At 37.8% G+C, this 23,546-nt stretch overlaps 2 protein-coding genes across 2 annotated transcripts in view; one reads left to right on the top strand and one right to left on the bottom strand.

Moving 5' to 3' along the window:
- The window catches only part of LOC139742036 (cytochrome c oxidase assembly factor 1 homolog), a 425,467-nt gene that overhangs the window by 95,419 nt on the left and 306,502 nt on the right, over window positions 1–23,546 (top strand). The gene's annotated exons all lie outside the window — the stretch shown is intronic.
- LOC139742053 (DNA topoisomerase I, mitochondrial-like) lies at window positions 1,092–23,474 on the bottom strand. Its single transcript, XM_071652614.1, has 18 exons — window positions 23,389–23,474; window positions 21,554–21,584; window positions 20,406–20,976; window positions 19,861–19,924; window positions 18,799–18,953; window positions 17,586–17,712; window positions 16,863–17,041; window positions 15,459–15,574; window positions 8,012–8,133; window positions 7,296–7,418; window positions 6,678–6,865; window positions 5,801–5,945; window positions 5,333–5,476; window positions 4,045–4,230; window positions 3,305–3,488; window positions 2,596–2,818; window positions 1,883–2,032; window positions 1,092–1,475 (listed from the first exon to the last, which is right to left on the bottom strand). Exons 1-18 carry the CDS (start codon window positions 23,395–23,397, stop codon window positions 1,373–1,375), a joined length of 2,820 nt encoding a protein of 939 aa, XP_071508715.1. The 5' UTR covers window positions 23,398–23,474; the 3' UTR covers window positions 1,092–1,372.

Here is a 23,546-nt window from a genome sequence, read left to right as displayed (position 1 = left end):
AAACATAATATATGGTGATAAATGCAAACTGCTCAAATTGTTTAAAACAATTTTTTGGTATCGAGTACTATAAATAAAGAAATAGAAAATCAATGAGCAAAAACATCTTGCGTAATTATAAGGCAGGACATGTATTTCTATGAATACAGTTTTCCCCACGGTTGCCATGTCCTAATTTTGTGTTGATACTGAATTCATTTTACACCATATTCAAAGTGCTCTTAACAATGTTCAATTTATTACAATTCCAGTCTCACATCATTTTCTCCTCTGGTTTAATGCACTTATAAAACCAACAGTTGAACAAAAGAATTGTCATCAAAAACTCATGTTTGAAAAGACAGCCTGGCAATATGACATATCTTTGAAAATACATCAGCCATTTTATGGAAACAGCCTTTTCATCGGGTAATACTGTCTTCATGTTCAGACAGAGAAGTTCAACCAGGGTTTGTATCACTGTCACACACTAAATCGCCATTAAATACAATCACCAGTCAAGACTAGTCAGCTGTGGCCAGCCATTCCTCAATTTCAGTCATATTGATTACCATAAATAATCTCTCTTATCACTCCAATCCTTTTATAGTCCATCAGGAGAAAACTGGGATCTTTAAATAGGTAAAAAAGGGGGACAGAAATGATCACATTGAAATTACCACAGTCATAGCGGACAACATTCACAAAGCCTCTAAGATGATCAGGCACCAAAAATAATGACACTGAATGGCATTTTCCTCTTTCCTTGTGAAAATCATCACATACTTTGCTCATTGATATATCCAATCCAAACAAAAGAGCAATTCACAACTTCAGCCATGAATTGTGTCCCAACGGATATTTTATCATCCCCCCCCCCCCCCCACCCTCAGGAAAATTACACACTACCAAATAATCCATTACCACACAAGCCCAGTTAACAAATGCCTCTATGTGTAACCAGCAAGCAATAAGAATGCCCTTCAAACTTTTAAGCCAATATTCTCCAAGTGTGTGTTTTTTTTTTCAACCTCACATTACAGGTGACCAACTTTTTTTTTTTCTTGATGTGACCAAAGTATGTAAGATGTTTTCACATTTACAACCCCCAATGAGCTTCCATGCCAGTTTCAATGGAGAAATGTTGAGCAATGAGCTCAATCCTCAATGCTAGTCATCTGGTCCCACCATTCAAGGAGGCATGCATACAATATCATTATCGGCTTAGGGACCATATCTTCTACACAATCTGGATCCACAGATACGGCCAAAGAACACAAATGAATCACATCTCATAATTTCCGGAAAATTCTTTGAAAGGATTGGGCTTTGTGAATGTTGCCTGCTGTTTCTTTCTTTTTGTAGAGCAGAGAGGGAGAGCTAACAGTTAGGATTAAAATACAAAATCTGGTCCAGCCATGTCAATGGCCCAGCGGAACTTTTCTCGTTGAGTCCTGTTGTAGACTTTCTCCATTGGTACTTCCCATTTCTTGCACCTGAAACAGCAGGAATGACAGAGAAAATGAGACATTAGGAACACATCCAAGAAAATAGCCAGATGTAAGCAACAAAAATCACATTAAAAAAGGACTCGTTAACATCAATTAATGAAAACAATGTTACTTGCTGTCATGACCTGTCATTTCCTCCAGCACACTCAGGATGTTTGGTCAAATGAGACTTCAGTTTTCAACAATTGGTAAGAAGAACTCATTTTCATTCTTGGATTAATTGCCACTGGAATAATTCTAACATGCGAATATAACAAAGTCAAAATTTTAATTCAGTTCCAAATACAACACAAACACTAGCATTATGCTGGCATTTATCATCAATAACTGATACCATCAGACCAGTTTCATCCTACTCCAACCTGCCACACCTTGTTCCACAAACCACTCACCAGGCTACTGATATCCTAGGGTCCAGGTAGTTTAGCTTGGAGGTTCCCAGGGCAATCTCTTTGTTCTCCTCCTTGTCAGTGGCAGTCATCTCAAGCTTGGCAAGCTGCTCCTCCAGACGCTGTACTTGCTTGTGCTTCTTCTCCATTGCACTGAAGGAACAGGGAAGATTGTAGCATTGTTATTTTAATTTATGTCAGAGTGTTGCACTTCTTTAAGTTTACCCATAATTTCACATTAGATGGCAAATACTTTTGAGAAAATACCTGAACTGACATTGCATCTTCTCACTTAATTCTGTAAACACAGAAGTCCTGCAGTTGAAAAGTCAAGGTGGTCTTCACAACTACTGAAATCAAGATGACTTACACTGTCAGTCCTCTTACATACACAGCATTACAATGATTGGTGTTATATGACAATTGAATTTCAAGCTGGAAGTGGTTCACAAGGTAGAGCAAGGAAAGGATGTTGTGAATACTCCACTGAACAACAACAACCATTAAAAAAAAAGGATGACATCACAATTTGTACTTGCTTCCTGCAAAACTAGGAGGGAAGAAGATTCAGTAATGAAGCAAAGTGAAATATGGGGCTAATGATGCATTACACTTATGAAGTGAGCACTTGGCCATTTTACAAGTGCCTAGACATATACAAAATGAAAATATTTTGTGGTTAAAAAACAGATGATAGCATAAGGACTTCGACTCACGCTTTGAGTTTTTCATTGCGACTAGCTTTGTACTCGCTCTTGATGGCTTTCAGCCCCTTGCGGGCATCCTTGACATCAGCCTGCTTCTTGTTAATCTTTTCCTGGAGGTTTTCCATCTGTTTGTCAAAGGTCTTGGGAGCAGCACGCTGATGGTTACACAAGACAGCCACTGCACGATTAGCTCTGTTGTAGGACAGGATCTTGGCAGTGATAGTGTCATCATCTGCAAAAAAAAGCCATTGTCATGTTTTATTACAAAATACAGTCATAATGAAAAACAATACTCAATTACTGCTTTTGATGTTGAGTCAGATGCATAAGTCTTACTTCAACACATATCTTCATGGTAGTAGCAGCCTAAGCATGTATGGCAAAATCAACAAGAAAAAGTAGAGGCCCAAATACTCTGTAAGTCCCTGATAGTACTCTAACATATGAAAGCCTGACAGAAAACATTACAAGAACTCCCTAAAAAGGTCAATAACAGTTTAATATGATACACATCAATCACATAGTTCTGCATGCAATATCACTAACACAAAACTCACTGAATAAATCAATGCAGAGTAACATACATCACAGCAGTGTTGCAGAAATTTGCATGGAGAGAAAGAGCAATAAACTCAGGCTGATCACTCTCCTAGTCACCAGAATAATAAGACGACTGTAGACATGAGGGAACATAGTGAGTCTGAAGAGAGTAGTGTACCTTCAGTGAGTAGATTAAGTTGGTTCTGGAGAGTGATCGAGGCATTGTAGGTCCTGAAGACTTTGGCTGTCAGACCTTCCATCAGTTCTTGTAGATACTTGTTCAGGATGGAGGTATTGAGTCGGTCAAACAGGTTGTCCTCACCCTGCTTGTTTTCCATGAAAAGCTTGAGATTCTTGAACACCTGTACAAGGAATATTCAAGGATGTGAACAGATGATGCTAGAGAATAATTATACACGTAAAGAAATGAAACATCTTATTATAATAAGCTATGTGAGAATGAAGTGTACAATTCATAATCTTGTTAGAGACAGTTTGTCCAGCTTTGTTCTTGCTGTTAAAAACTCATAGATTTGGCACGGATATAACTCATCATTAACAGTCATTGTCACCATTTCACTTGCATATGATATTTTGAATCTCTGGCGTAACACAATCTGAGCAAATCTTTGTAATGGAGACCAAAGCAATAATGGCCCAATTTTCCCAGTGTGAGCCATGAAATCTGTATGGAGACTTACTTGATTGATCCTACCAACTTTCGGGAGATCCTTCTGATCATTTGCAAGACAGAGAGGTCCATATTTTTGAATAGACAAATAGTGCCTGAGAACAGCACAAACAAACCATTTTACTCTGCCACAAAGGCTACTGTGCTGCCCCATTTCTGTGTTGTTAAGGTTTATAAAGACTATAACAGCCTTACTATAGCATGAATCATGAAGCTTTTACTCTTACCCTCTTCTCCACCTGGACTGAGTTCTGGTACCTGATGGAGTCTTTACCCAAGAAGTCAAAGTCAACCACAAACTCTCTGTCATCTTTCTCCTCGTAGAGACTAATGTGCTCTACACGCAAGGAGCAGCAGCCCACAGTGTCAGCCGTTTCCCCTTCCTCCTTCTCGTTACCAGCTCGAAGGGCAAGCTGAGAGTAGACAAACATAGGGGTTGGGGAAATACTGAAAAGCTTATATTAAAAGCAAAACTGATCACAACAACATATACACTTTATATTTATCAGTATAAAAGGGGACCTCCGGAAGATTTTCAGACTTTTACATATGAACAACTATAAATAAGTTATGCTGAGTACAGAGTTTCAGAATTTATAGTGACTGGGATGAGGAATAATAATGCTTTCAAAATTTTTGATGAATTGCAATGAACAGGGATGATGAGATGGCAGCCTCACCATAAGAATGCAGGAGTTGGGGTTCAAGGAAGCAGAACAAAAGAAGTAGTAGTATTGTAATGGAATTACACTGCTACATTTCTGAAATATGTGAGTCTCCTATGTCATCAACACTGTTTAGCGTAATTTGTTTAAGATTTTCAGATTAGTGGTTTCTCTGCTCAAGGGCACAATAAATTCCACATGTCTATACATGGAGCTGTTGATTTATGTACTACATGATGTGAAATTATGAAAGTCGTCTGGAATGCTCCTTTAAACAATATCCTTCTGTCACATTGCTTGGCGACACAAATACAGTATATGAAAAGTATGTCAAATCAACACCAAGTATCAATGCAAGGCAGCCTACTGTGACAAAAGATTCTTGCTTGGAAAGTTAACGTTCAGGGAACACAGTGTGCCTTGTTGTGCGTGCATACCGCACAAAGAAATAGCTCTTTATCTCATCTCCAGTAGGACTTTCCTGGCTTTCATCTCCCCGATACTAGGGAGCTTTAGATTTGCTGCGCAGACGTTTGAGACGACGCTTGAGCTGGACATTCTCCTCTTCTCCGCGTCATGCTGAAAAGTAGCTTTAGATTACGCTGGGACACAACGTATAAAAGATAAAATGGTGCCCCCATAAGATCGGTACATGAAATAGCCCTCTATGTTGTGAATTGAGCGAACGTAAAAAAAAGCACAGAACGCGTAGTGAAAACTCAGGCGCGTGAGCCATAAATAGATCAACTTTAATACATGATTCTGCGCATGCTCAGACCAGGTTTTTTTCCCTCTGCACGTCCCCGTCACGAAAATCAAAAGCTCCCTATTAATAAGACAGCACCCTTACCTTGTCAATGAAGTAGAGAGCCACAGCACGTTGCCTGACACGCATCTCCTTGCTCTTCCAGTCCTCTCGGTACTGAGTCTGAATTCTGTCCACACACCCCTTCAGCTTCCTAGCCATCTCATACTTTGCCCAGTCCTTCTCACCCTTGAACAAAACACACACAAGATTCTCATCTCCTACCATCAGTCCAGTGTCAACCTGGTTATCATTTGCATTAAAGCATTGCACAACGATACGATTCACAACATACAGTGGACTCCCTTTATAACGGAGTCCTCCAGACCAGCAGTTTTCTTTTGTTATATCAAAATTTTGTTATAACCGAACAAATAAACAATCACGAAACAGAGAGCAGATAATGCTGGCGCCTGAATGTTTCCTTTATTGTAACTGGAATTTCGTTATAACCGTGTTCTTTGTAACGGGAGTGCACTGTGTCAACAGCTATGGTAACAACATGATAGTTACCTTTATCCTGGAGCTGGGGTTAAGCATGACATATTTGATGGCACCCTGAATATTCTCTGTCCAAGAGGCTAGCCATGTCACTGTGTTGTCATGGATCACCTTCTTCCACTTGTGACCTTCGGGGGCCTGAGGCCATTCAGAATCTCTATCACAGAGAGAAAAAATAATCACAGGTCAATAACTCAAGAAAGGTAGCTTACATATGAAGCTCCAAGAGACCTGGTATTTGAACACTTCTCATGGTTACAGGGCCCCTAACATCAAGTAAGTCCTTTTACATCCTACCCAATGCTGATCTAAATAGGGTTCTCACATAACAAAGTCAACACAAGAGGTAAAGGTTTGTTGTTGTTTCTTGGGAACAGCTCAGTGAGTACAGAAATTTATGGAAAATAAAATGATTAAAACCCAGTGATATATAATTTGATCGAACTGTTGCAGACTTTATGATATGAAGACCCATTCATATCAGCAGCAGCTAGTGTGGCCTTGTCTACAGTACTTATTTATTCAATGTATGTATGCATGTATGTATGTCTGTATCTATCTATCTATCTATCTATCTATTGATAAGGTATTCACAAGTACAAGTTGATCTGTTCACTCATTTCCTACACTAAATTTCCTTCAGCATGACACTATTAGGACAAAGTACCCTCTCTTCCAAACATAAACCTATCAAAATCAACAAAACTCATAACTATTGGCCTGGCTGCACCACCACACAACATTTGAACTTTTAACTCCTGTCTAAAACATCACCCATCTACACAAAATGGAAAAAAGGGTTACCTTAAAAACTGCAACAAGCTCTCAACAACTCAGATAATTTATACATACACTTCTTCAGAATACAGAAATAAAAGAGATGGCTTACTTGCTGCAGTTAATGATGACATCTTCTGGCTGTATCCTTTTCTTGAGTTTGCCCTGTTTGGGATGTTCCCCACGCCCCCTGAAGAGACTTGGAGGTTCAACCCTGAAGTTACCAATTTTTTCTTTGTGGCCATCAAACATGCAGAAGCCATATTCCTTCTGGATCTCTTCATTCTTCTTCTTGATTTCCTGCCATAATGAAGTCAAAGATTGGTGTTGATAATGCTAAATTTCACACAGTGAGGCTGGAATGCTTTCCGGCTCTTCATTAATTTATCTTTTGATCGTCATGATAGCACGATTGGCATGCAATGTGTTAAGTTTTAGTCCTTTTCTAGTTCAAGAATGCTCAACAAACAAAACCTCTACACATTTTTGTAAGCCGCAACCACCCGATACCTTATAACTTATCCAAATTGATATCCCTTTCCAAGTCTTAAAATGATTAAAGTGACAAGGCACAAAGTATGCAGAGTAATGTTTGGTTTTCAACTTTTCCTTTCTCTCCATCTCTATTCTCTGTAGACATTTACAAACACATATCTGTATATTGGATAAATCATATATCATCAAGTTGGTTGACAAAACTTGACAATGCTTTAAAGATAAAAATACTCACAGCTTTTTCCTCTTTGCTCATGGCCTTCCTCTCCTCAGACTTCTTAGCATAGTACGCATGGATGTTCCTGAAGTTACATTTCTCAAGCTTCACAATTTTAGCCTTTTCTTCTGGTGTCATGACCTAACAGCCAGAAGGAAAAAAACAAAGAAACATGTGATTACATAGCACAAAGTTAATAATGAATGTCTATGAGTGCAATGGACAGAATATTTCATGAGGTGAAGGATGAAATGATCCATTATCTGCACCTCTTGTATGGATCAATAATTTCATCTTTCACCGAATGAAATATTCTGTCCAAATTTGCATGAATGAAAAACAATTCATCATTTGTTTTATATAACACCTAAAAATAGATCCTTGTCATTTGATGTTTCATGAATTTAGAAACAAGAGAGAATGTGCAATCTGAGATCACGAGAGTGCTGGGGGCAATACGCTATCCTTGCTGTCTGTCAATATGCTTGATCACATGCACACTGCAAACGCAAGTGTTTTACATACATAGTGTGCCGGGCTCTCGACGTGCGTGCAATCATTACGACTGATGTCGCTTACAATGTGGAACAACTGGAAATAAATTATAAACAGTCCAGACTTACTGTCACAAATACATTCAAGACTGAACGTGCTTAAATTTAAACACGAAATAATTGTTTGTCCACTGTTTTGAGGGAACAGGGAGGAAAAAGAACAGTGTTTTAGGTCATCACCTTTCTCCAGTCTTTGAAGAAGTTGTTATTGAAGACATCTTTGGTGGTGTAGTCATGTTCCAACATACGTGCATAGAAGCCAGCCACCTCTTCTGCTTCCGCACTCAGTTTTATGTGTTCACCTGTCACAGGACAAACAGTTCAGTCAAAAAAGACTGTTTTTAACAAGACAAGTTAACATGGCACAGCAGCCCAAATACAGATACACAACATGGAGTTGACTACAATGGGCTTAACCCTATTTTAACTGGGCTATTTGAGACCAAGTTTTTACTGAGGGGGGGTCAATTTGCCCCCCCCCCCCCCCTTCAGATCTAGGCCGCCGATGGCGTGATCGCCGCAAAATTTTGCCTAAAGATAGAGCCGGATGTTAACTACAAGATTACATGATCATACAATAGAAAAATATTGACTTTCTATTTTTAGTAAAGTAATTATGCAAATTCACGCATGAAATCATATTTTCACCTGTAACTCCACTAAAAAGACTGAAGGATAGCCAATTTTTTGTGTCAGCTTTCTTCAAAACACACCAAACGATTTTCTAGTAAAAAGTACAATCAAAATAATTTTTTTTTTTTTTATTGTTGTGTTAATTTCTTACGTATTCTTATTGTTTTTTCGACCTTTTGTTTTCCATTGTTTTTTGCCAAAATTTGTTGCAGGCACTTTTTCAGGCTTATCTACATTAGAGTTGATTAATTTCAACGATTAAAGGGGCTGTACATTACTGGTTGAGGTGGGGATTCATGTTTTTTTACATTCCTAAGTGAGATAATGAGAAACCTCTTATGAAATATGAAAGAGCATGTAATTTTAAGAAGGATTCAACGCTCATTTGATGAAAATTGGTTTTCAAATGGCCGAGATATCCAAAAAAGTGATAATAATAAAAGACTACAGGCCACGCCTTTTATTAGGATCTCTTTGTTTCACTTTGTTTTTGGATATCTCAGCCATTTCATGAATATTGAGCCGTTTTTGGGTTGACATGCATATTATGCAAAACATTACGTAACTTCAGAGCGGTGTACGCGGACGTCGCAAATTTGGTCTCAAAATATGCGGGAGACTGCAATAAAAAAAGTCACGAAATGAAGCGGCAAAAGCTCTGCGTGTTGCAAAATCATGGCGTGAAATGTCGGGTGGGGGGGGGGACCCCCCCCCCCCCCCAACAAGAAGCTCCACAAGAACTTGCCAGAGTAAAACATTATTAAAGTCAATGATGAGTCATTGTCTGCACAATAAGACTCAGTAAACACAGCAAAAAGTTTCCTAACCTGCTATGCAACAATAAAACGTGACATAAAGACAAAGTCAAACCACCGATTACAAATAATCCTAAAAACTGGTTGATCATGATAACCAACTTAGACTACAATCTTAATATTTGCTAATCACATCCAGTCTGGCTAAACCCCACATCTTGAAGTGATAGTAAAAATGGTCACTACTTCCTTTTTTTCCCTATACAGTATCCATACTAGTCCAGGCTAGAAGGCACCTAACCTTGTTTTTTGATATATACAATGTTTTTTGATGGTTTCTTGTCAATTCGAGGGTGCTGATTCCAAATCCGATTGATGCCACTCGCGTAACCTTGAGCATTTTCGGCAAAATGCAAAAATCCAAAATGGCCGCCAAATATGCTAATTTGGCCGTGATAATCAGAATAAGGCGCATTCTATTACTAATTATTCCGCCAAACTTTGTACATTTCCTTTCCTAGAGTTACTCCATCTATATTTACAAGAGAATTTTCGTTTCATATAAATTTATTTGGTATTTAAAGCTCATTTTCAATTCAAAATGGCCGCCATTCCTATGCTCATGTACAATATGAATGGTAAAAAAATGCATAGAAATATAGAACAAATTTACTGCATTTCCTGTCCCGTACCTAAGCTGTTATAAAGTGTTGCGTGTGCAACGCAAATATATTGAGTGCCACTTACAATATAAAGGCCCTACATGTATCTTTATTCTTCAAAGTGGTCGTCGATCACTCTTATTCTGTACAATATGAATGGCAAAAATATATGTGGAAATAGAAAGCCAATTTGCTGGGTGTTTTTTTTTTTTGGACATCCAACTATATTGTTTATTAAGATCTAGTGCTTATCATATATCTGAAGGATGTTCTTAACAAAAAGTTATTCTTTAATGATGCAAAAGTCCTTATTTACCACATAAATTTGGATTATTACTTGAATTATTTGAATTATGAATGGTTAGTTACGATGTTTAACACAATTTCTTATCTTTTATTCTGTTTCATCAAAGAATATAAGTGCATTACACATCACGCAAAAAAATTGATATACCATCCTGTTCTGCATGCAGGTTGCATATAAAAATGCAATACTTACACATTGTTAAGAACCTAGATACATGGTATTTATTAAATAATGTTGAAATGGAGGGGAAGCTAGAAAGCAAGGCTTCTAACATGTATTTCACTGAAACTGTTATTAATAGGGACAGAAATGGTGCAAGGAATTGGTGGGGGGGGGGGGGAGTCCTGTGGTGAGTTTGAAATGGATCATAACTTCAATCACTTTATATGATATGATTTAAGAGTACCGCTTTGATGTTATCGAGCAAACTTTATTTTCTTCTTGAATCAAAACAACAACAAACAGTGGTGAAGGTATAAAAAAAACTGTCCAAACGCAATACCTTTCAAACTATTCAAAACCAAGGACCAATATGAAGTACCTCTTTCAGTTCTGTCCCATGTGTTTATTATATATACTTTGACATCATGAGGTCATTCATTCTCGTCTTAAAACCAAAACTGTTCTTTTTGTATTGTCTTCAAAGATCTCTTTAATTTGATGTTTGACACCAGGCGACATCAGCCCCAAATTTGCAGGATTGTAGGACTAAAGATGCATATCAGTCCGACCCGCAATTACCTTTATTGCAACCACATCTGATGATGTTCAGCACTTCCATGACTTCCTCAAAGGTCAGAGGGTGATTATTTGCCATAGGACCAGGATGAAAGTCCGTTGAAGCCGTCTGGCTTTGTTGCCAGGCCAGAGACAGTAAATTGTTGGTAACTTGGATGGTCCATGGCCTCAGACTATCTTCTGCACCATCCGGTTTTGGGGTCAAAGCTTTCAGTGATGGGGATAGGGGGAGATCTAGATTGGCTTGTGGGATTTCTGACACATTGATGGCAGGTTCGGGGGGGGGGGGGAGACATTTCGTGAAGCGGTTTGTCAGATATATATAAATATATATATATATATATATATTTTTTTTTTTTTTTTTGGGGGGGGGGGAACTGTTATAAGCCTAAATCTGTTATAAGCCTAAAAACCATTGCATCTGATTGGCTGAGAACAAATTTGTCAGACAAAAAGGTCAGGTTATCAGGTTATCATGACTGGAAGCCAAGATCGGGGTATGCGTAGACGGCACTGGGGACACTTGCCATCCTTTCCTTCCAGCGTAAGGAGGGAGAGTGATTGAGCACCAGTGAAGGAGGGTAGACTTCCTTAGCCTATGTGCCTGCCACAGAAGGCTACCTTGAACATTGTATAGCATTGGCAAGATGGTTGCTAAGATGGAAGGCATGGGCCTAATGGTTATCATGTAAAGGTGGAGGCAAAGTCTCCAGAAGGAGAATTACTCCTCTATTGTCTTGAGAGGGGTTAGTACTCGGCTAATGTCATCCAAGGACATTCTATGAGACGTAAGGGTAAGATCATCTGCACGAGCAAACTTCCTTCATGAAGTAATTATCATGTCACCATGTTAAAAGGAGTGGAGTTAGTTTATAGCCACCCTGGAGGAGGCCATCATTCAGAGTCCTAAGTCAGGTGGTCTGCGAAATCCTGAAGCTGCAAGTGCTGAAAATTAAAGACAAGCAGTGTGAAGTTGTCATAGCACTGCTTTCAGAATGAGGCAGCACTTTAGAAATCTTAGAGTCTCCCTGGACATCATACGCAAAGACATTTTACTCCGAGAAAACCGGTGGTAAAATCCATCTATCGCGAGAACAGTGAAGCCTTTCACCTATCATGGCTACATTTTAGGCAATAATGTCAGCATGTCTATTGTCAGATAGCTCTGTGGATGGTTGCTGGTAAGGTTGGGCTTTCGATCTTCTGTAAAGGAGTGCTCAAGCAAGTCCCCACGTCTTTACCTTCTTTCTATGGCAAGATCACCGAGTGACCCCTAAGTACCTTGTAAGGCAATTGCAGGATTGCAGGGGTCGCGGTCGGGCAGGGCTGGGCAGCAGCAGAGATGGGGGCAAACAGGTGTAAAACAAGCCCCTTGACTAAAAATGGACTCATCCCATTACATTTATCATGAATCACCTGCATTGTACTAACATTGGTAAATATTCAATAATTCCACAATTCATCACTGAAGGAAAGGTAAGAGCAGTGTACTCATCTCCAGACACAAAAATGTGTCAATTTTACGGGTGCTGTTCGTTATTCCGAAGGTTCGCTATTTCGAGGGTTCGTTATTCCGAAGGGTCGTCAATCCGAAACACACAAATTCCTTATACCTATAAGAGGTTCGTTAATCCGAAAATGGAAAAGGGTTCGTTAATCCGAAGGGTCGTCAATCGGAAACACAAAAATTCCCTATACCTTGAGGTTCGTTAATTCGAAAATGAAAAAGGGTTCGATAATCCGAACATTTGTGGCGTTATTCCGAAGGTTCGTCATTCCGAAGATTTATTAATCCGAAAATGAAATTCGGAAAAATGAACCTTCGGACTAACAAATCTTCGGATTAAAGAGCCTTCGGAGTAACGAACCTGCGGAATAACGAGCTGTAACCAATTTTACAGTGGAAAGTACACAAGTTCATGCTGTTACAATTTAACCAACTTTGAGCAAATAGGTGAAAAATCACGCCATCACAGAACCAGTGGTAAATGTGATCTACTTTATACAGATCAGGCAGAAGGCCATTTGTATTTTCGAGCATATCATACTGTGGGTGAACAAGAAAAACTTTTTTTCTTTTTTAATATCAGAGATTTTTTGAGGGAAGGAAGTGGGGTAGTCCTTTTTTCAACTTTCCCCTGCCTCATGTTCCTTCTCGGAAGAGGTGATTGAACAGTTTGTATAATATCGCTTTCAGATTAGAGTTATTTTAGGTAGTTCGATATTTTAGACAATTATTTGGCAATTTCATTTGTGTTATCATCTGAGATTTATCTTCAGTAAATCAGAGTAAATTTTATGAAGTTGAACATCTCAAGGCAAGTAGGTATCAAATATTCATGTCTAATAATTCCTGATAAACGATCGTGATGTTGGCATCAATTCAAGTTTTGTTGGACTTTTTCCCAAATTCCTTGTGAAAAATCCAGATTGAGGAAGCAAATTTGGATGATTGCATCACAAATAAAACAGCCTTAAACAACCTTCTGATTTCTTCTGATTTCTAATCCGCGCCCGAATTGATAAACAGTGTTGCTGCATGACAGAAAAAAAAGAGATAATTCGTTTATTTCCGTGTACATTTTATCGTTCATATTGTACAGGGGTATATGAGAGGCATTCATTTTGAATTTTTGTATTAAGAAGAACATATAAGATTACAAAGAATATATTTTCTGTTTGTTTGTTTGTTTGTTTGTTTGCTTGTGTTGCAAGTGGCACTCATCAGATTTGCATTGCACATGCAAAACTTGATAACAGCGTAGGTATGTGACTGGAAAAACAGTAAATTCGTCTTCTATTTCTATGCATATTTTTTTGCCATTCATAAAGTACATGAGTATAGGAATGGCGGCCATTTTGAATTGAAAATAAGCTTAAAATACTTAATGTACCTACATTAAATGAAAATTTTCTAGCAAGTGCAAATAGAATTACTCAAGGAACAAAAATTTAAAAAAGTTTGATGTAATAATCGGTCATAAAATTGACATAAATGGGATTATCATGGCCAAATTAGCATATCTGGCGGCCATTTTGGATTTTTGCATTTTGCCGAAAATGCTCAAGGTTACGCGAGTGGCATCAATCGGATTTGGAATTAGCACCCTCGAATTGACAAGAAACCATCAAAAAACATTGTATATATCGAAAAACAAGGTTAGGTGCACTTTCTATGGAGCCTAGCCTGGACTATACTGTCAAGGTACAATATGTATGATATTGCCAATACCAAGAAATGGGCAGCGCTGCTAGCTTGAACATATTTGTTACGCCATTCCAATGAACTACATGCACACTGTGAAAATTCTAAAGCCATAAAACACATTCCCATTCTAAGGCAACTAAGACATGTAAATGTATCAGTCTGCATTCTTAAAAAGGACTAATATAAATAAAAAGCTTAGAAGTCCTAATACCTGGTCATGGAGTTATCATTTTATGACACATAAACATGTGAGTTACATGAATCTGATAATAAACAGGTACTGCATGAGTGACTTCATTGTCACCTTGTAACACAGCTGCTAAATGATATGAAACAAGAGACCCCAGGGTCTCATGCTCACCCGAGTATCACAAGTTCACCTTCCATGCATTCTTGCTGACTCTTACCTCTTTACCTGGTCATGGGATTCTCAAAAAGAAGATGAAAATGTAAAAAGTTTATGCAGGACACACGATGCACAAAGAGCGATCGCAATAGCTCACTTGAGCCTTTGGCTCAAGGGAGCGAAACAGAGAAACAACAGGGATGCATCAAATTGTCACGGTGTCACATTGCACTTCTTCATGAAGGTGTTGCATGTTTATACCTTCTGGGCGTAGACCGGTTTGGAGCGAGCGCGGCTGCAGGGGAATGGGCTGACGCTGGGGGCCGCCTTGTTGCGCAGGGTAGTGGAAGGGGCGCAGCATTCTGCCACAGTTTTTGAGATCAGGGTACTTCCAGTTATTTTAATTTGTTTTATGGTTTTTCAATTTGCATTGCTTAGCATAGATTCACATTAAGATTCAAGATCGTATTTCACTGGTATTAAGTATCTTTATGACATGTATAAATTTGTTTGCACTTAAAGCAGACCTTTATAACATATGTATACACAAATTGTTGTTTAATTACAATTATTTATAAGTTTGCCCACTTGTCCCACTCCCCTATAGTTGTTTTTGGTATGTCTGGGTTCTTTTAGATGTTCTTTTCCTTGTCCTTAATCACTGCAAATCTGATTTTCAATATTATTCGCGACCTATGACATAATGACATATAGCTTCAAACATTGTAAACTTGTTAATGGGATCAGCTTCGAAAGGCCAACAGCCTACTGCTGATTTTCACCACTATTACTCAAACTGTTATGTCAATCTCCATCACACACTTTCGATGACTACGTACTTACCTGAAATAATTTTTGGTTTGTATATGTACAATGTATATTTCAATTGATTGTCTCTCTGTATGTTTTTAACTGAATTTGTGGAAATAAACTTGAATTGAAGTGAAAAAAATATTTCAAAAATATGACCATTATTACCATCATAGTAAAACTTGACGTTGTCTGGGAGAGGTTCATAGGGCGGGGCAAACAGAGGTCCTCGATGTTGAAGAAACATCCACTTGACTCCCTCTGGGTGTGGGGTCTCCTTCCACCTGGTGGGAACATACAGATTAAGTCTTAACTCTAAAAAAACCAAACCCCAAAGAGCAATGTGGATTGAGTGGAAGCAATGACATTAGAAAAACACATCAGTGAAAGTTTGAGGAAAATCGGACAATCGATGCTAAAGTTATGAATATTTAAAGTTTTGGTGTTGGAACCACTGGATCAGGAGATTACTAGAGTTCATGATGTCAAGTGTGGAAAACAATATAAAGAAAATATAAAGAAAATTCAACATGCTTTCACTTTTCTAGCATAATGACAGAGCACTTGACTAACTGCTTTCAGAAAGCAGGGGGATTATTACTACCCTTTTATCTTAGTATCAAGTTGGTGGAATGTGTAACTTTCATGAAAAAGGAATTTTTGTGGAATTCTCTTTATATTTTCTTTATATAGTTGTCCACAAATGATGTCATCCTCTCTAGTAGTCTCCTGATCCAGTGGTTCCAACACCAAAACTTTAAAAATTCATAAATTTTCGCACCTATTGTCCTATTTTCCTCAAAATTTCACTGGTGTTCCACTAATGTTGCTGTTTTCACTCAATCAACATTGCTCTTTGGGTTGTGGGTTGTGGTTTCCTTTAGTATCATGCTATGCATTCACATTATATACACAAACCACTCACATCTTCACTGGCTGATATAATCTTTCACCCCTCAATCAAACTAGCATGTCATCTATACACCGAGGTATCATTTTTTTTAAACTACTGGAATAAATGAATTCAAACACAATATGATTAACGACATTCATCAACATATTCAACACTACTATTGTTCACAATTAGCACTGAAAGTTTAGAGAGAAAATGGATTGTTAGATTTGTTCTTGACTATCTCGCCGTTTTTTAGGCCTGTGTTTTCCTTTTCATCATGCCAACAGCTAGCTACTGTGTCCTTCTCTTACTACATTTACCAGATTGAGTCAACTCCAACCTTCTGCAGGATCACCATACTTTCCGAGAAATATGTACTACTCACAAGATATCCTCATTTCTATCTTGAGGCAAAACAAGGTAACACTTCCTCGGCTTATGCAAAGATTTCTGCAGTTTGTGCTGGGAGTCAATGAAGTAAATAAAAGCATAGTGTGACTGTACATCAATCCAATAACTCCCTGCACTGGCATACACTTGAACATTCCATGCAAACTGCTTATAAATTGTTTGGGTAATAAAGATTACACTGTAATACAAAGTTCAGAAGTCAGGAGTCATATATCTTGACATACTCGTTACTCAACTTTGTCTGAGCTGCCAATCGCAAAACTCACCACTCCCAGACTTCTTGTTCCTCCTCTTCCTTCTTCTTTTTCCTTCCTCCCTTTTCTTTCTTGTCCTCAGTAGAGTTCTTTCCTTTTTTCCCTTTCTTATCTTTGGATGGTTTCTTGTCCTTCTTGGTATCTTTCTCCTTTGACTTGGATGGTGTCTTTGATGCTTTCTTTTGCTTGGCCTAAAGGGTCAAAGAGAATGCATTAATCTTTGACAGATTCTGATGATGTAATCTGATACATGCCAAAAAAAAACATATATCAAAATCATTGCCCCAAAGTGCAGGAATTGTATACTTTCATTATGGTAATTTTGCAAAGGAAAACAAAAGTGAGATAAAAGAAAATTGCTAGGCAGTAAGGAGAAGCCATCAACATCATTATGACCATTTGTGAGATCTTTGTGAATAGGATTAGGGTTAGGGTTAAATTTGTGGGTAGAATTTATGTTTGGCCTGTGTGCAAATATTTCAAAGTAGCAATTGTCACCGGCAATCCTTGCCAGTAAGGCACTATCATAGTTTGCTAGTAATACCCAATGTTCCTTTTGGACAAGATTTACTATAGCTCTGACATGTCATATATTGTGTTTGTAGCATGAGCTAGCTGGATATATGTTCAAGCATTTCATTCATTTAAGCATGCATATGTCACTTTTATAAGAACAACATAGTATAGACTAGTGAATACCCTTGTGAAGTAAAGATCTTTAACTCATACACTTACTGCAGGTTTGTAGTCATCTTCATCATCCTCTGCTTCATAATCCTCATCACTTTCTTGGTGTTTTCGCTTTTTGCTGCTTTTCTTCTTCACTGGCTCCTCTCGTTTAATCTTTTTTATGGACTCTTTCCTACATCATGCACCAAAAGATAAAAATGACAAAAAATGATAAACAAGATGAATGAAAATTCATAAAAAAAGGCATTGTTCATAATATAAAACAGCACTGCAAGATACTGTAATCCTGAAACAATGATGCAATATAAATCATTCAAGCCCAACATTACTGACTTATTTATCATTACCCTGCTCAAAACATATCTTTAGAATATTTCATGGATCCATTTTGCCCAGTAGAGAATGTGTGTTCAGCGTAGAAAAAGGTTAGAGGTACTGAGATTGAGGCAGTGGTTTAGCAGCATTGCTGCTCTCCGCACACTCCCAGTCATATGATTTCAAATCAATCAATTGTTAGTTTGTTTCAGTTTGCAGGCACAAACCCTTGTTGGTCGTAAAGGAGTCTGCGCCAAGACTATTACATGCACCACTCCGGCACTGTCCCATAGGCCCTGTGTTGTAGCTTGTTGGGAGAGGCTGCAGTGCAGCAGTGCGTGTAGTAGTCTTGGCGCAAGCAGACTCCTTTACGATCAACAAGGGTTTGTGCCTGCAAACTAAGTTTGTTTGGCCATAAGAGATGTGTCACACAATGCTATTTAAGTGCTTTGTAGGAAATGATAACAGAATTGTCATTCTCAACCTCAGAAATTTAGAAAATATTACTTGATATCCTTACTCATTGTGGCAATATGTTCCAAATCATAACCTTTGAAATATTCAATAAGGACGATCTACTGTAGACATACAGACCTTTATTCCAATCTCCCAACTGTTACTGAGTATTTCCCAAATGGCCACTCATCCAAAAGTATGGATAATCTATCACAATGCCATGACTTCAAGCAAGCAAAGGAACGCTTTACAAAAAAAAAAAAAAAATAAAAATAAAATTGCTTCTCCCATTGTTTTTTTTTTTTTTTTTTTTTTTACAGGAGCACATGAATATTGTAGTTTTCAGAGCAAACATATGATAAAAACAATGCACACAAGCAATGAAAACTGCAGCAAATCACACAACAGTTAATCTTTAAATCTTGACATGACAGAAATGTGTCACTAGTCAGGCATATTTCATATTAAAAGAAGAACATTTCTGTACCTCTCAGAAAGCGGAACATCATCATCATCTTCATCTTCATGAGCTTTATCGTTCATCTCATCATCTTCCTCATCATCTTCAGCATAGTATGGCCTCTTGGTTGTTCTCCTGGGTTGAGAGTTCTCTGACTTCATACTCTGCTCAAATTTCTTGTTCTATTAAATAGGAACCAATTTATGACACAGCCAATTTACCATGTGAATAGACCTTCAAATCAAAAGTAAAATTCAATTTACTGTAAAGAAGATCTAACAAATATGCTAGAAGTTTATCAAAATCATATGAAATTCTGAGAGTAATATTAATTTCAGTTCTTCAAACATAAAAAGGCTTTTGTCCAAAAAACTTGACAAAACACACTAGCTAATGACCTTGAATACAAGACAAAAGTAACGACACAGTCACAAGAAACACCTACTGTCATGACATCTTCTTTTGCCTGATTGTAAACAGAAAAATATAACCTTTGAACAATATTTTCTCATGACAAAACCAGATGGTGCTAAACTGCTCCATACATTCATTGAGAAATATGATCAAAAATGCATACATCACAATCACATAACTTGAGATCTCATTACTCTTGAGACATTGTTTCTTGTTGACAAATGCAATCAGATTAGTACATTGTCTGAGATATGACACATGAAGAGCCACAGGTGCTTAGCTTTATCAAACACTCCTTCATTGTGTAACATGTGTACTCCTCTGCCATGCAACAGTATGACCTTTGGACATTTGTTCATTCAGGAATGTTATGCATGCACACTATGTCATGTAAGAAGGTAAGGCATGCAATCTTTGTCTATAGGCCGACAAAAGTTGCCAAATCAACGAATGTACCACTCCCTACTCTACCTTCAATTACTGCTTGATTTATATCCTGGTTGAAACTCCAACACTACATGTAGCTACATCTAATCCAATCTGGATACTATCTAAGCATATTTTACACAGTCCTTCAACAATTCTTTTGATTTCATCACTGGAGTTAAAAATATAACTATAACAAGAGTCAAACATATATGTATCATTTCCAAATTGAAAGCAAATTGTTATTACCAGGGGAATATCATCTTCGTCTTCTTCATCACTGACTGCTTCTTTCTTGACAGCTTTCACTGGGCTACACGAGAAAAACAACAGGACAAAGTTCTGACAATGAAGCAAAGATTAATAATAAAAATGGCAACAGAGTGCATACAACTTATTTTTATCAGTGTTGACACATTTTACATTAATAATTGCATGTCTTTCAAATAATTTCCTACTTTATCGTGGTTTGAATATCTATTAGTCTGATTCTTGGTGGCATATAATGTGTTCAGGTGCTTACCACCCTTAGCAGGTCTCTTTACACTGACACTGCTTTGCATCACATACAAACACAAACAATGGAATTAAAAGCCAGTACAACACTAGCACGTTAAACTATCAGTGGAAAGGAGAGAAGCAGTCTTTTCTTTCACGGAGTTGCATAGTGCTACATTGAGAGCTGTATGGTGAAGATGGATTCAGTTTTAAATACCAATACGTGCCCATGTAGTAATCATCATCAGAATTTCAGAACTGCAGCTATGAGGCTGTTTTAAAGGTGTTACCCTTACCTTTCCTCTTTCTTGACAGGCTTGGTGGGTGAGCGTGGTTCTTCCTTGACCCTTGGTGGACTCGTTACTTCTTTCTTGACAGCAGACTTTTCTTTCTTCACTTCAACCTTGGGTTTGGCTGAGTGCTTACTGCTCTCCACCTTAGAGGAGTGGTCTCTGTGCTTTGAGTTGATATCTCTGGATGCAGAGGATGACTCCTTGGCACGTATACTGGAACTGCTTGGCTTTGGAGTGCCTGACTCCTCCTTCGGTCTCCTGTCATCTTTGGGTTTGTCTGAGTGGGCAACCTTGTTGTTGCTGCCTTCTGTCTTGACTTGTGGTGGCCGATGAGAGCCATCCTTAGGCTTGCTGGAATGTGAGCTATTGTTCTGCTTTGGTGCCGCTGCAGATGAGGGTGACTTCATCTTGAACTTGCGGCCATCTGGCAAGACTTTAATCTTGCTACCATCAGACATGGTCTTGATTTTGGTGCCATCACTTAGGAGGATCACCTTGACAGCTTTGGGCCCAGACGAGTTGTGGCTGTTGGCCAGAGGTTTCTTGGCAGAGTTGCTGCTCGAATGATTCTTAACTGTTGACATGTTTTGAAAAATAAAGTTTATAAACAAAATAGAACGTGAGAAGATCCACTTTGGGAATGGATTGGTGCATGATGAATTTTAGTATCAGTTTGTTGTTGTTGATGTTGTTGTTCTGATAAAATTTGATGAAAGTCCTTCAAATCTCCTATTGCAACTGGTGTTTTAAAAGTAAATGCACAAACAGAGTGTATGCTTCACAACAAATATCTTGAGCACATAAGTCCTATGTAACTGGAAAATTACAATTTATTTCACTTTCTAATAACAGTTTATTATTAATTACAGTTAATTTATCTTGGTACTCACACGAAAAAAGCAAGTAAGTCCTTTGATTCACCAAACATGTAAACTCTTATGTTGATTTCATTATGAGGCTGGAATTTAAAACTCAAGATAGATGAGTAGCAATAATCAAGTCCTGAAATCTTTTATATACATTTCAAAGCAAAAGTGTTTCAGTTGCACACACATTTAAACTTATTACTGATATTAAGAATAAGATTTAAAATCAGAGACTTATGCACAGAAAAAACCAAAAGGGAAAATGCAAATATAATGTCAACTTACTGGGAGTTTTGACTGACCCATCACCGGCTTTCTGTAAAACAGACAAGAAAAAGAATAGAGGAATAACATACTGGCAAATATCATCACTTGTTTTATGTGGGTTTTTTTTTTTCAAAATAGTTGCAATTTTCAACTGAATGACGATTTAATAGCAACTTATGTACAAGTCATTTAAGTCTTTCCAGGACCCACTTACAAGACATTTCACTCAGAAAATGCCACAATTCAAAATGAATTTATGCCTGCCCTGCATGTCTATACAATTAAAAAAAAAAATAAAAAAAATAGGGTCTCTGAATTGGGAGTTGCATTATTACCCACTCCACAGACTTTCCATACATTATTTCTATTACTTTGATATTACAGATTATGTGCTAAATTGTTCAATCATTTTCCATCACAAAACTGAGTAGGGTAATTGTAAACAGACCGAACAGTTACTGTATATCATGTATAGGCACTGCTCCATATTCATCAAATGGTTTCCTGGATGATGCAATCATGCAAACAGACAACTATGCGATATCATTAGTTTGTACATAAAATGACATGACAAGTTAAAACTCAAAGGTATACGTAATCAAATGAATTCCACAACAAACTACCATACAATATGCTCTGTCTAATGAATGAAACATTGTAATGATAAATAAATTTCAGTCGATTCCCTTTCCAAATGAACAAAAGGCACAAATTCTTTTTATGACCCATATATGACTTAAGATAGATACTGGTATCTAGACATTCTTCCTCCATGTTCATGGAGAGATTTCTAAGTAGAACTCTAACGTTAGATCCAAAATCTATTTCATATTTACAATGTTAAATGTCGCTTTTGTTTCCTTCGTCTCACTTAATTCACATAAGATTTGTGTACACTCACATTCACAACTCAGCAGGGTCACTCACTCATTTAAGCATCTAAAAATATAGTTTCACATTTTAGTGAACTGAAATAAAATTACAACTTCCAATAGAACAGTATTTAGATTTTACTGTCAGATTGCAGATCTACAATTGCAGGCCCTGACGTTACAGGCTATAATCAAGTTCATTCATATTCTCATACTGAACTAGAAAATCAAGAATTTAACTTTGAAGTTCTTAAAAAAAAAAAAAAAAAAAAAAAAAAAAAAAAAAAAAAAAGCTAACGTTAGCAGTAACTAACAGTACCAGTAACGTCAGCACTAGCACCCTGGTTCTAAATCTTTAACATTTGTTAGATACACTCACATGAACATCATTTATTTCACACAGACCAGTTATTTGGTGAGAGAGAAAAAAAAAGTCATAGAAGGTCTATTTCCCTGATTGGAATTACTACTGAAAACGCGATTTGTTCGCCCTAGCTCAATAACGCATGGACACAGTCCTTTGAAAGGATGTCACTTTAACTGCTTCGATGTGCCTACAACCCCCAACACGTTCGGGGAAATAGAGCGATCAGCGGAAAGTCTCAAAGTGACGTAGGTCATATACATAGACAGCTGTACAGACACGATCCACACGAGCTATGCTCTCTCACTGCAACAACCGGTACACGGTCATACGCTAACTTGCCACATTACCCCGTTCACAAGCCGAGCATGCATCATGTAGTTTGTCTATGGGCACCGTGCAAAAATAACTAAGTATGGAACACAATGCCCGTGCAAGTCTATGGGCACACGGCTTTCTAGCTCGCCGCCAGAAACTAACACATGTGTCATGGAGGGGCGACAGCCAAAATCACGCTTTGATAACACCTGAAATCCACCCATATCGGCATCAATTTTTATTCTAAATTAGCGTATTTACTCACTTCTTCAAATTAATACCGAAATCCGTGCACTTACCGAACTCATTTTTGCCGGATTCTTTGTCTCAGTGATTTCTGTACTATGGCGGACGAGAAACGACGATTTTGGCAAAGTACCGATTTTCATTCACAGCGCATGCGTGCTACCAAAATAACCCGGATGTTCTGGAAGTAATCGTTGACTGGTTGAAACTT

Source organism: Diadema antillarum, unplaced genomic scaffold (genome assembly GCF_040938485.1).
Source record: "Diadema antillarum isolate AM-2024a unplaced genomic scaffold, OU_Dant_1.0 seq00000975_RagTag, whole genome shotgun sequence".
Classification (NCBI taxonomy): Eukaryota; Metazoa; Echinodermata; class Echinoidea; order Diadematoida; family Diadematidae; genus Diadema; species Diadema antillarum.
This window is presented reverse-complemented; position numbering and strand designations above follow the sequence as displayed.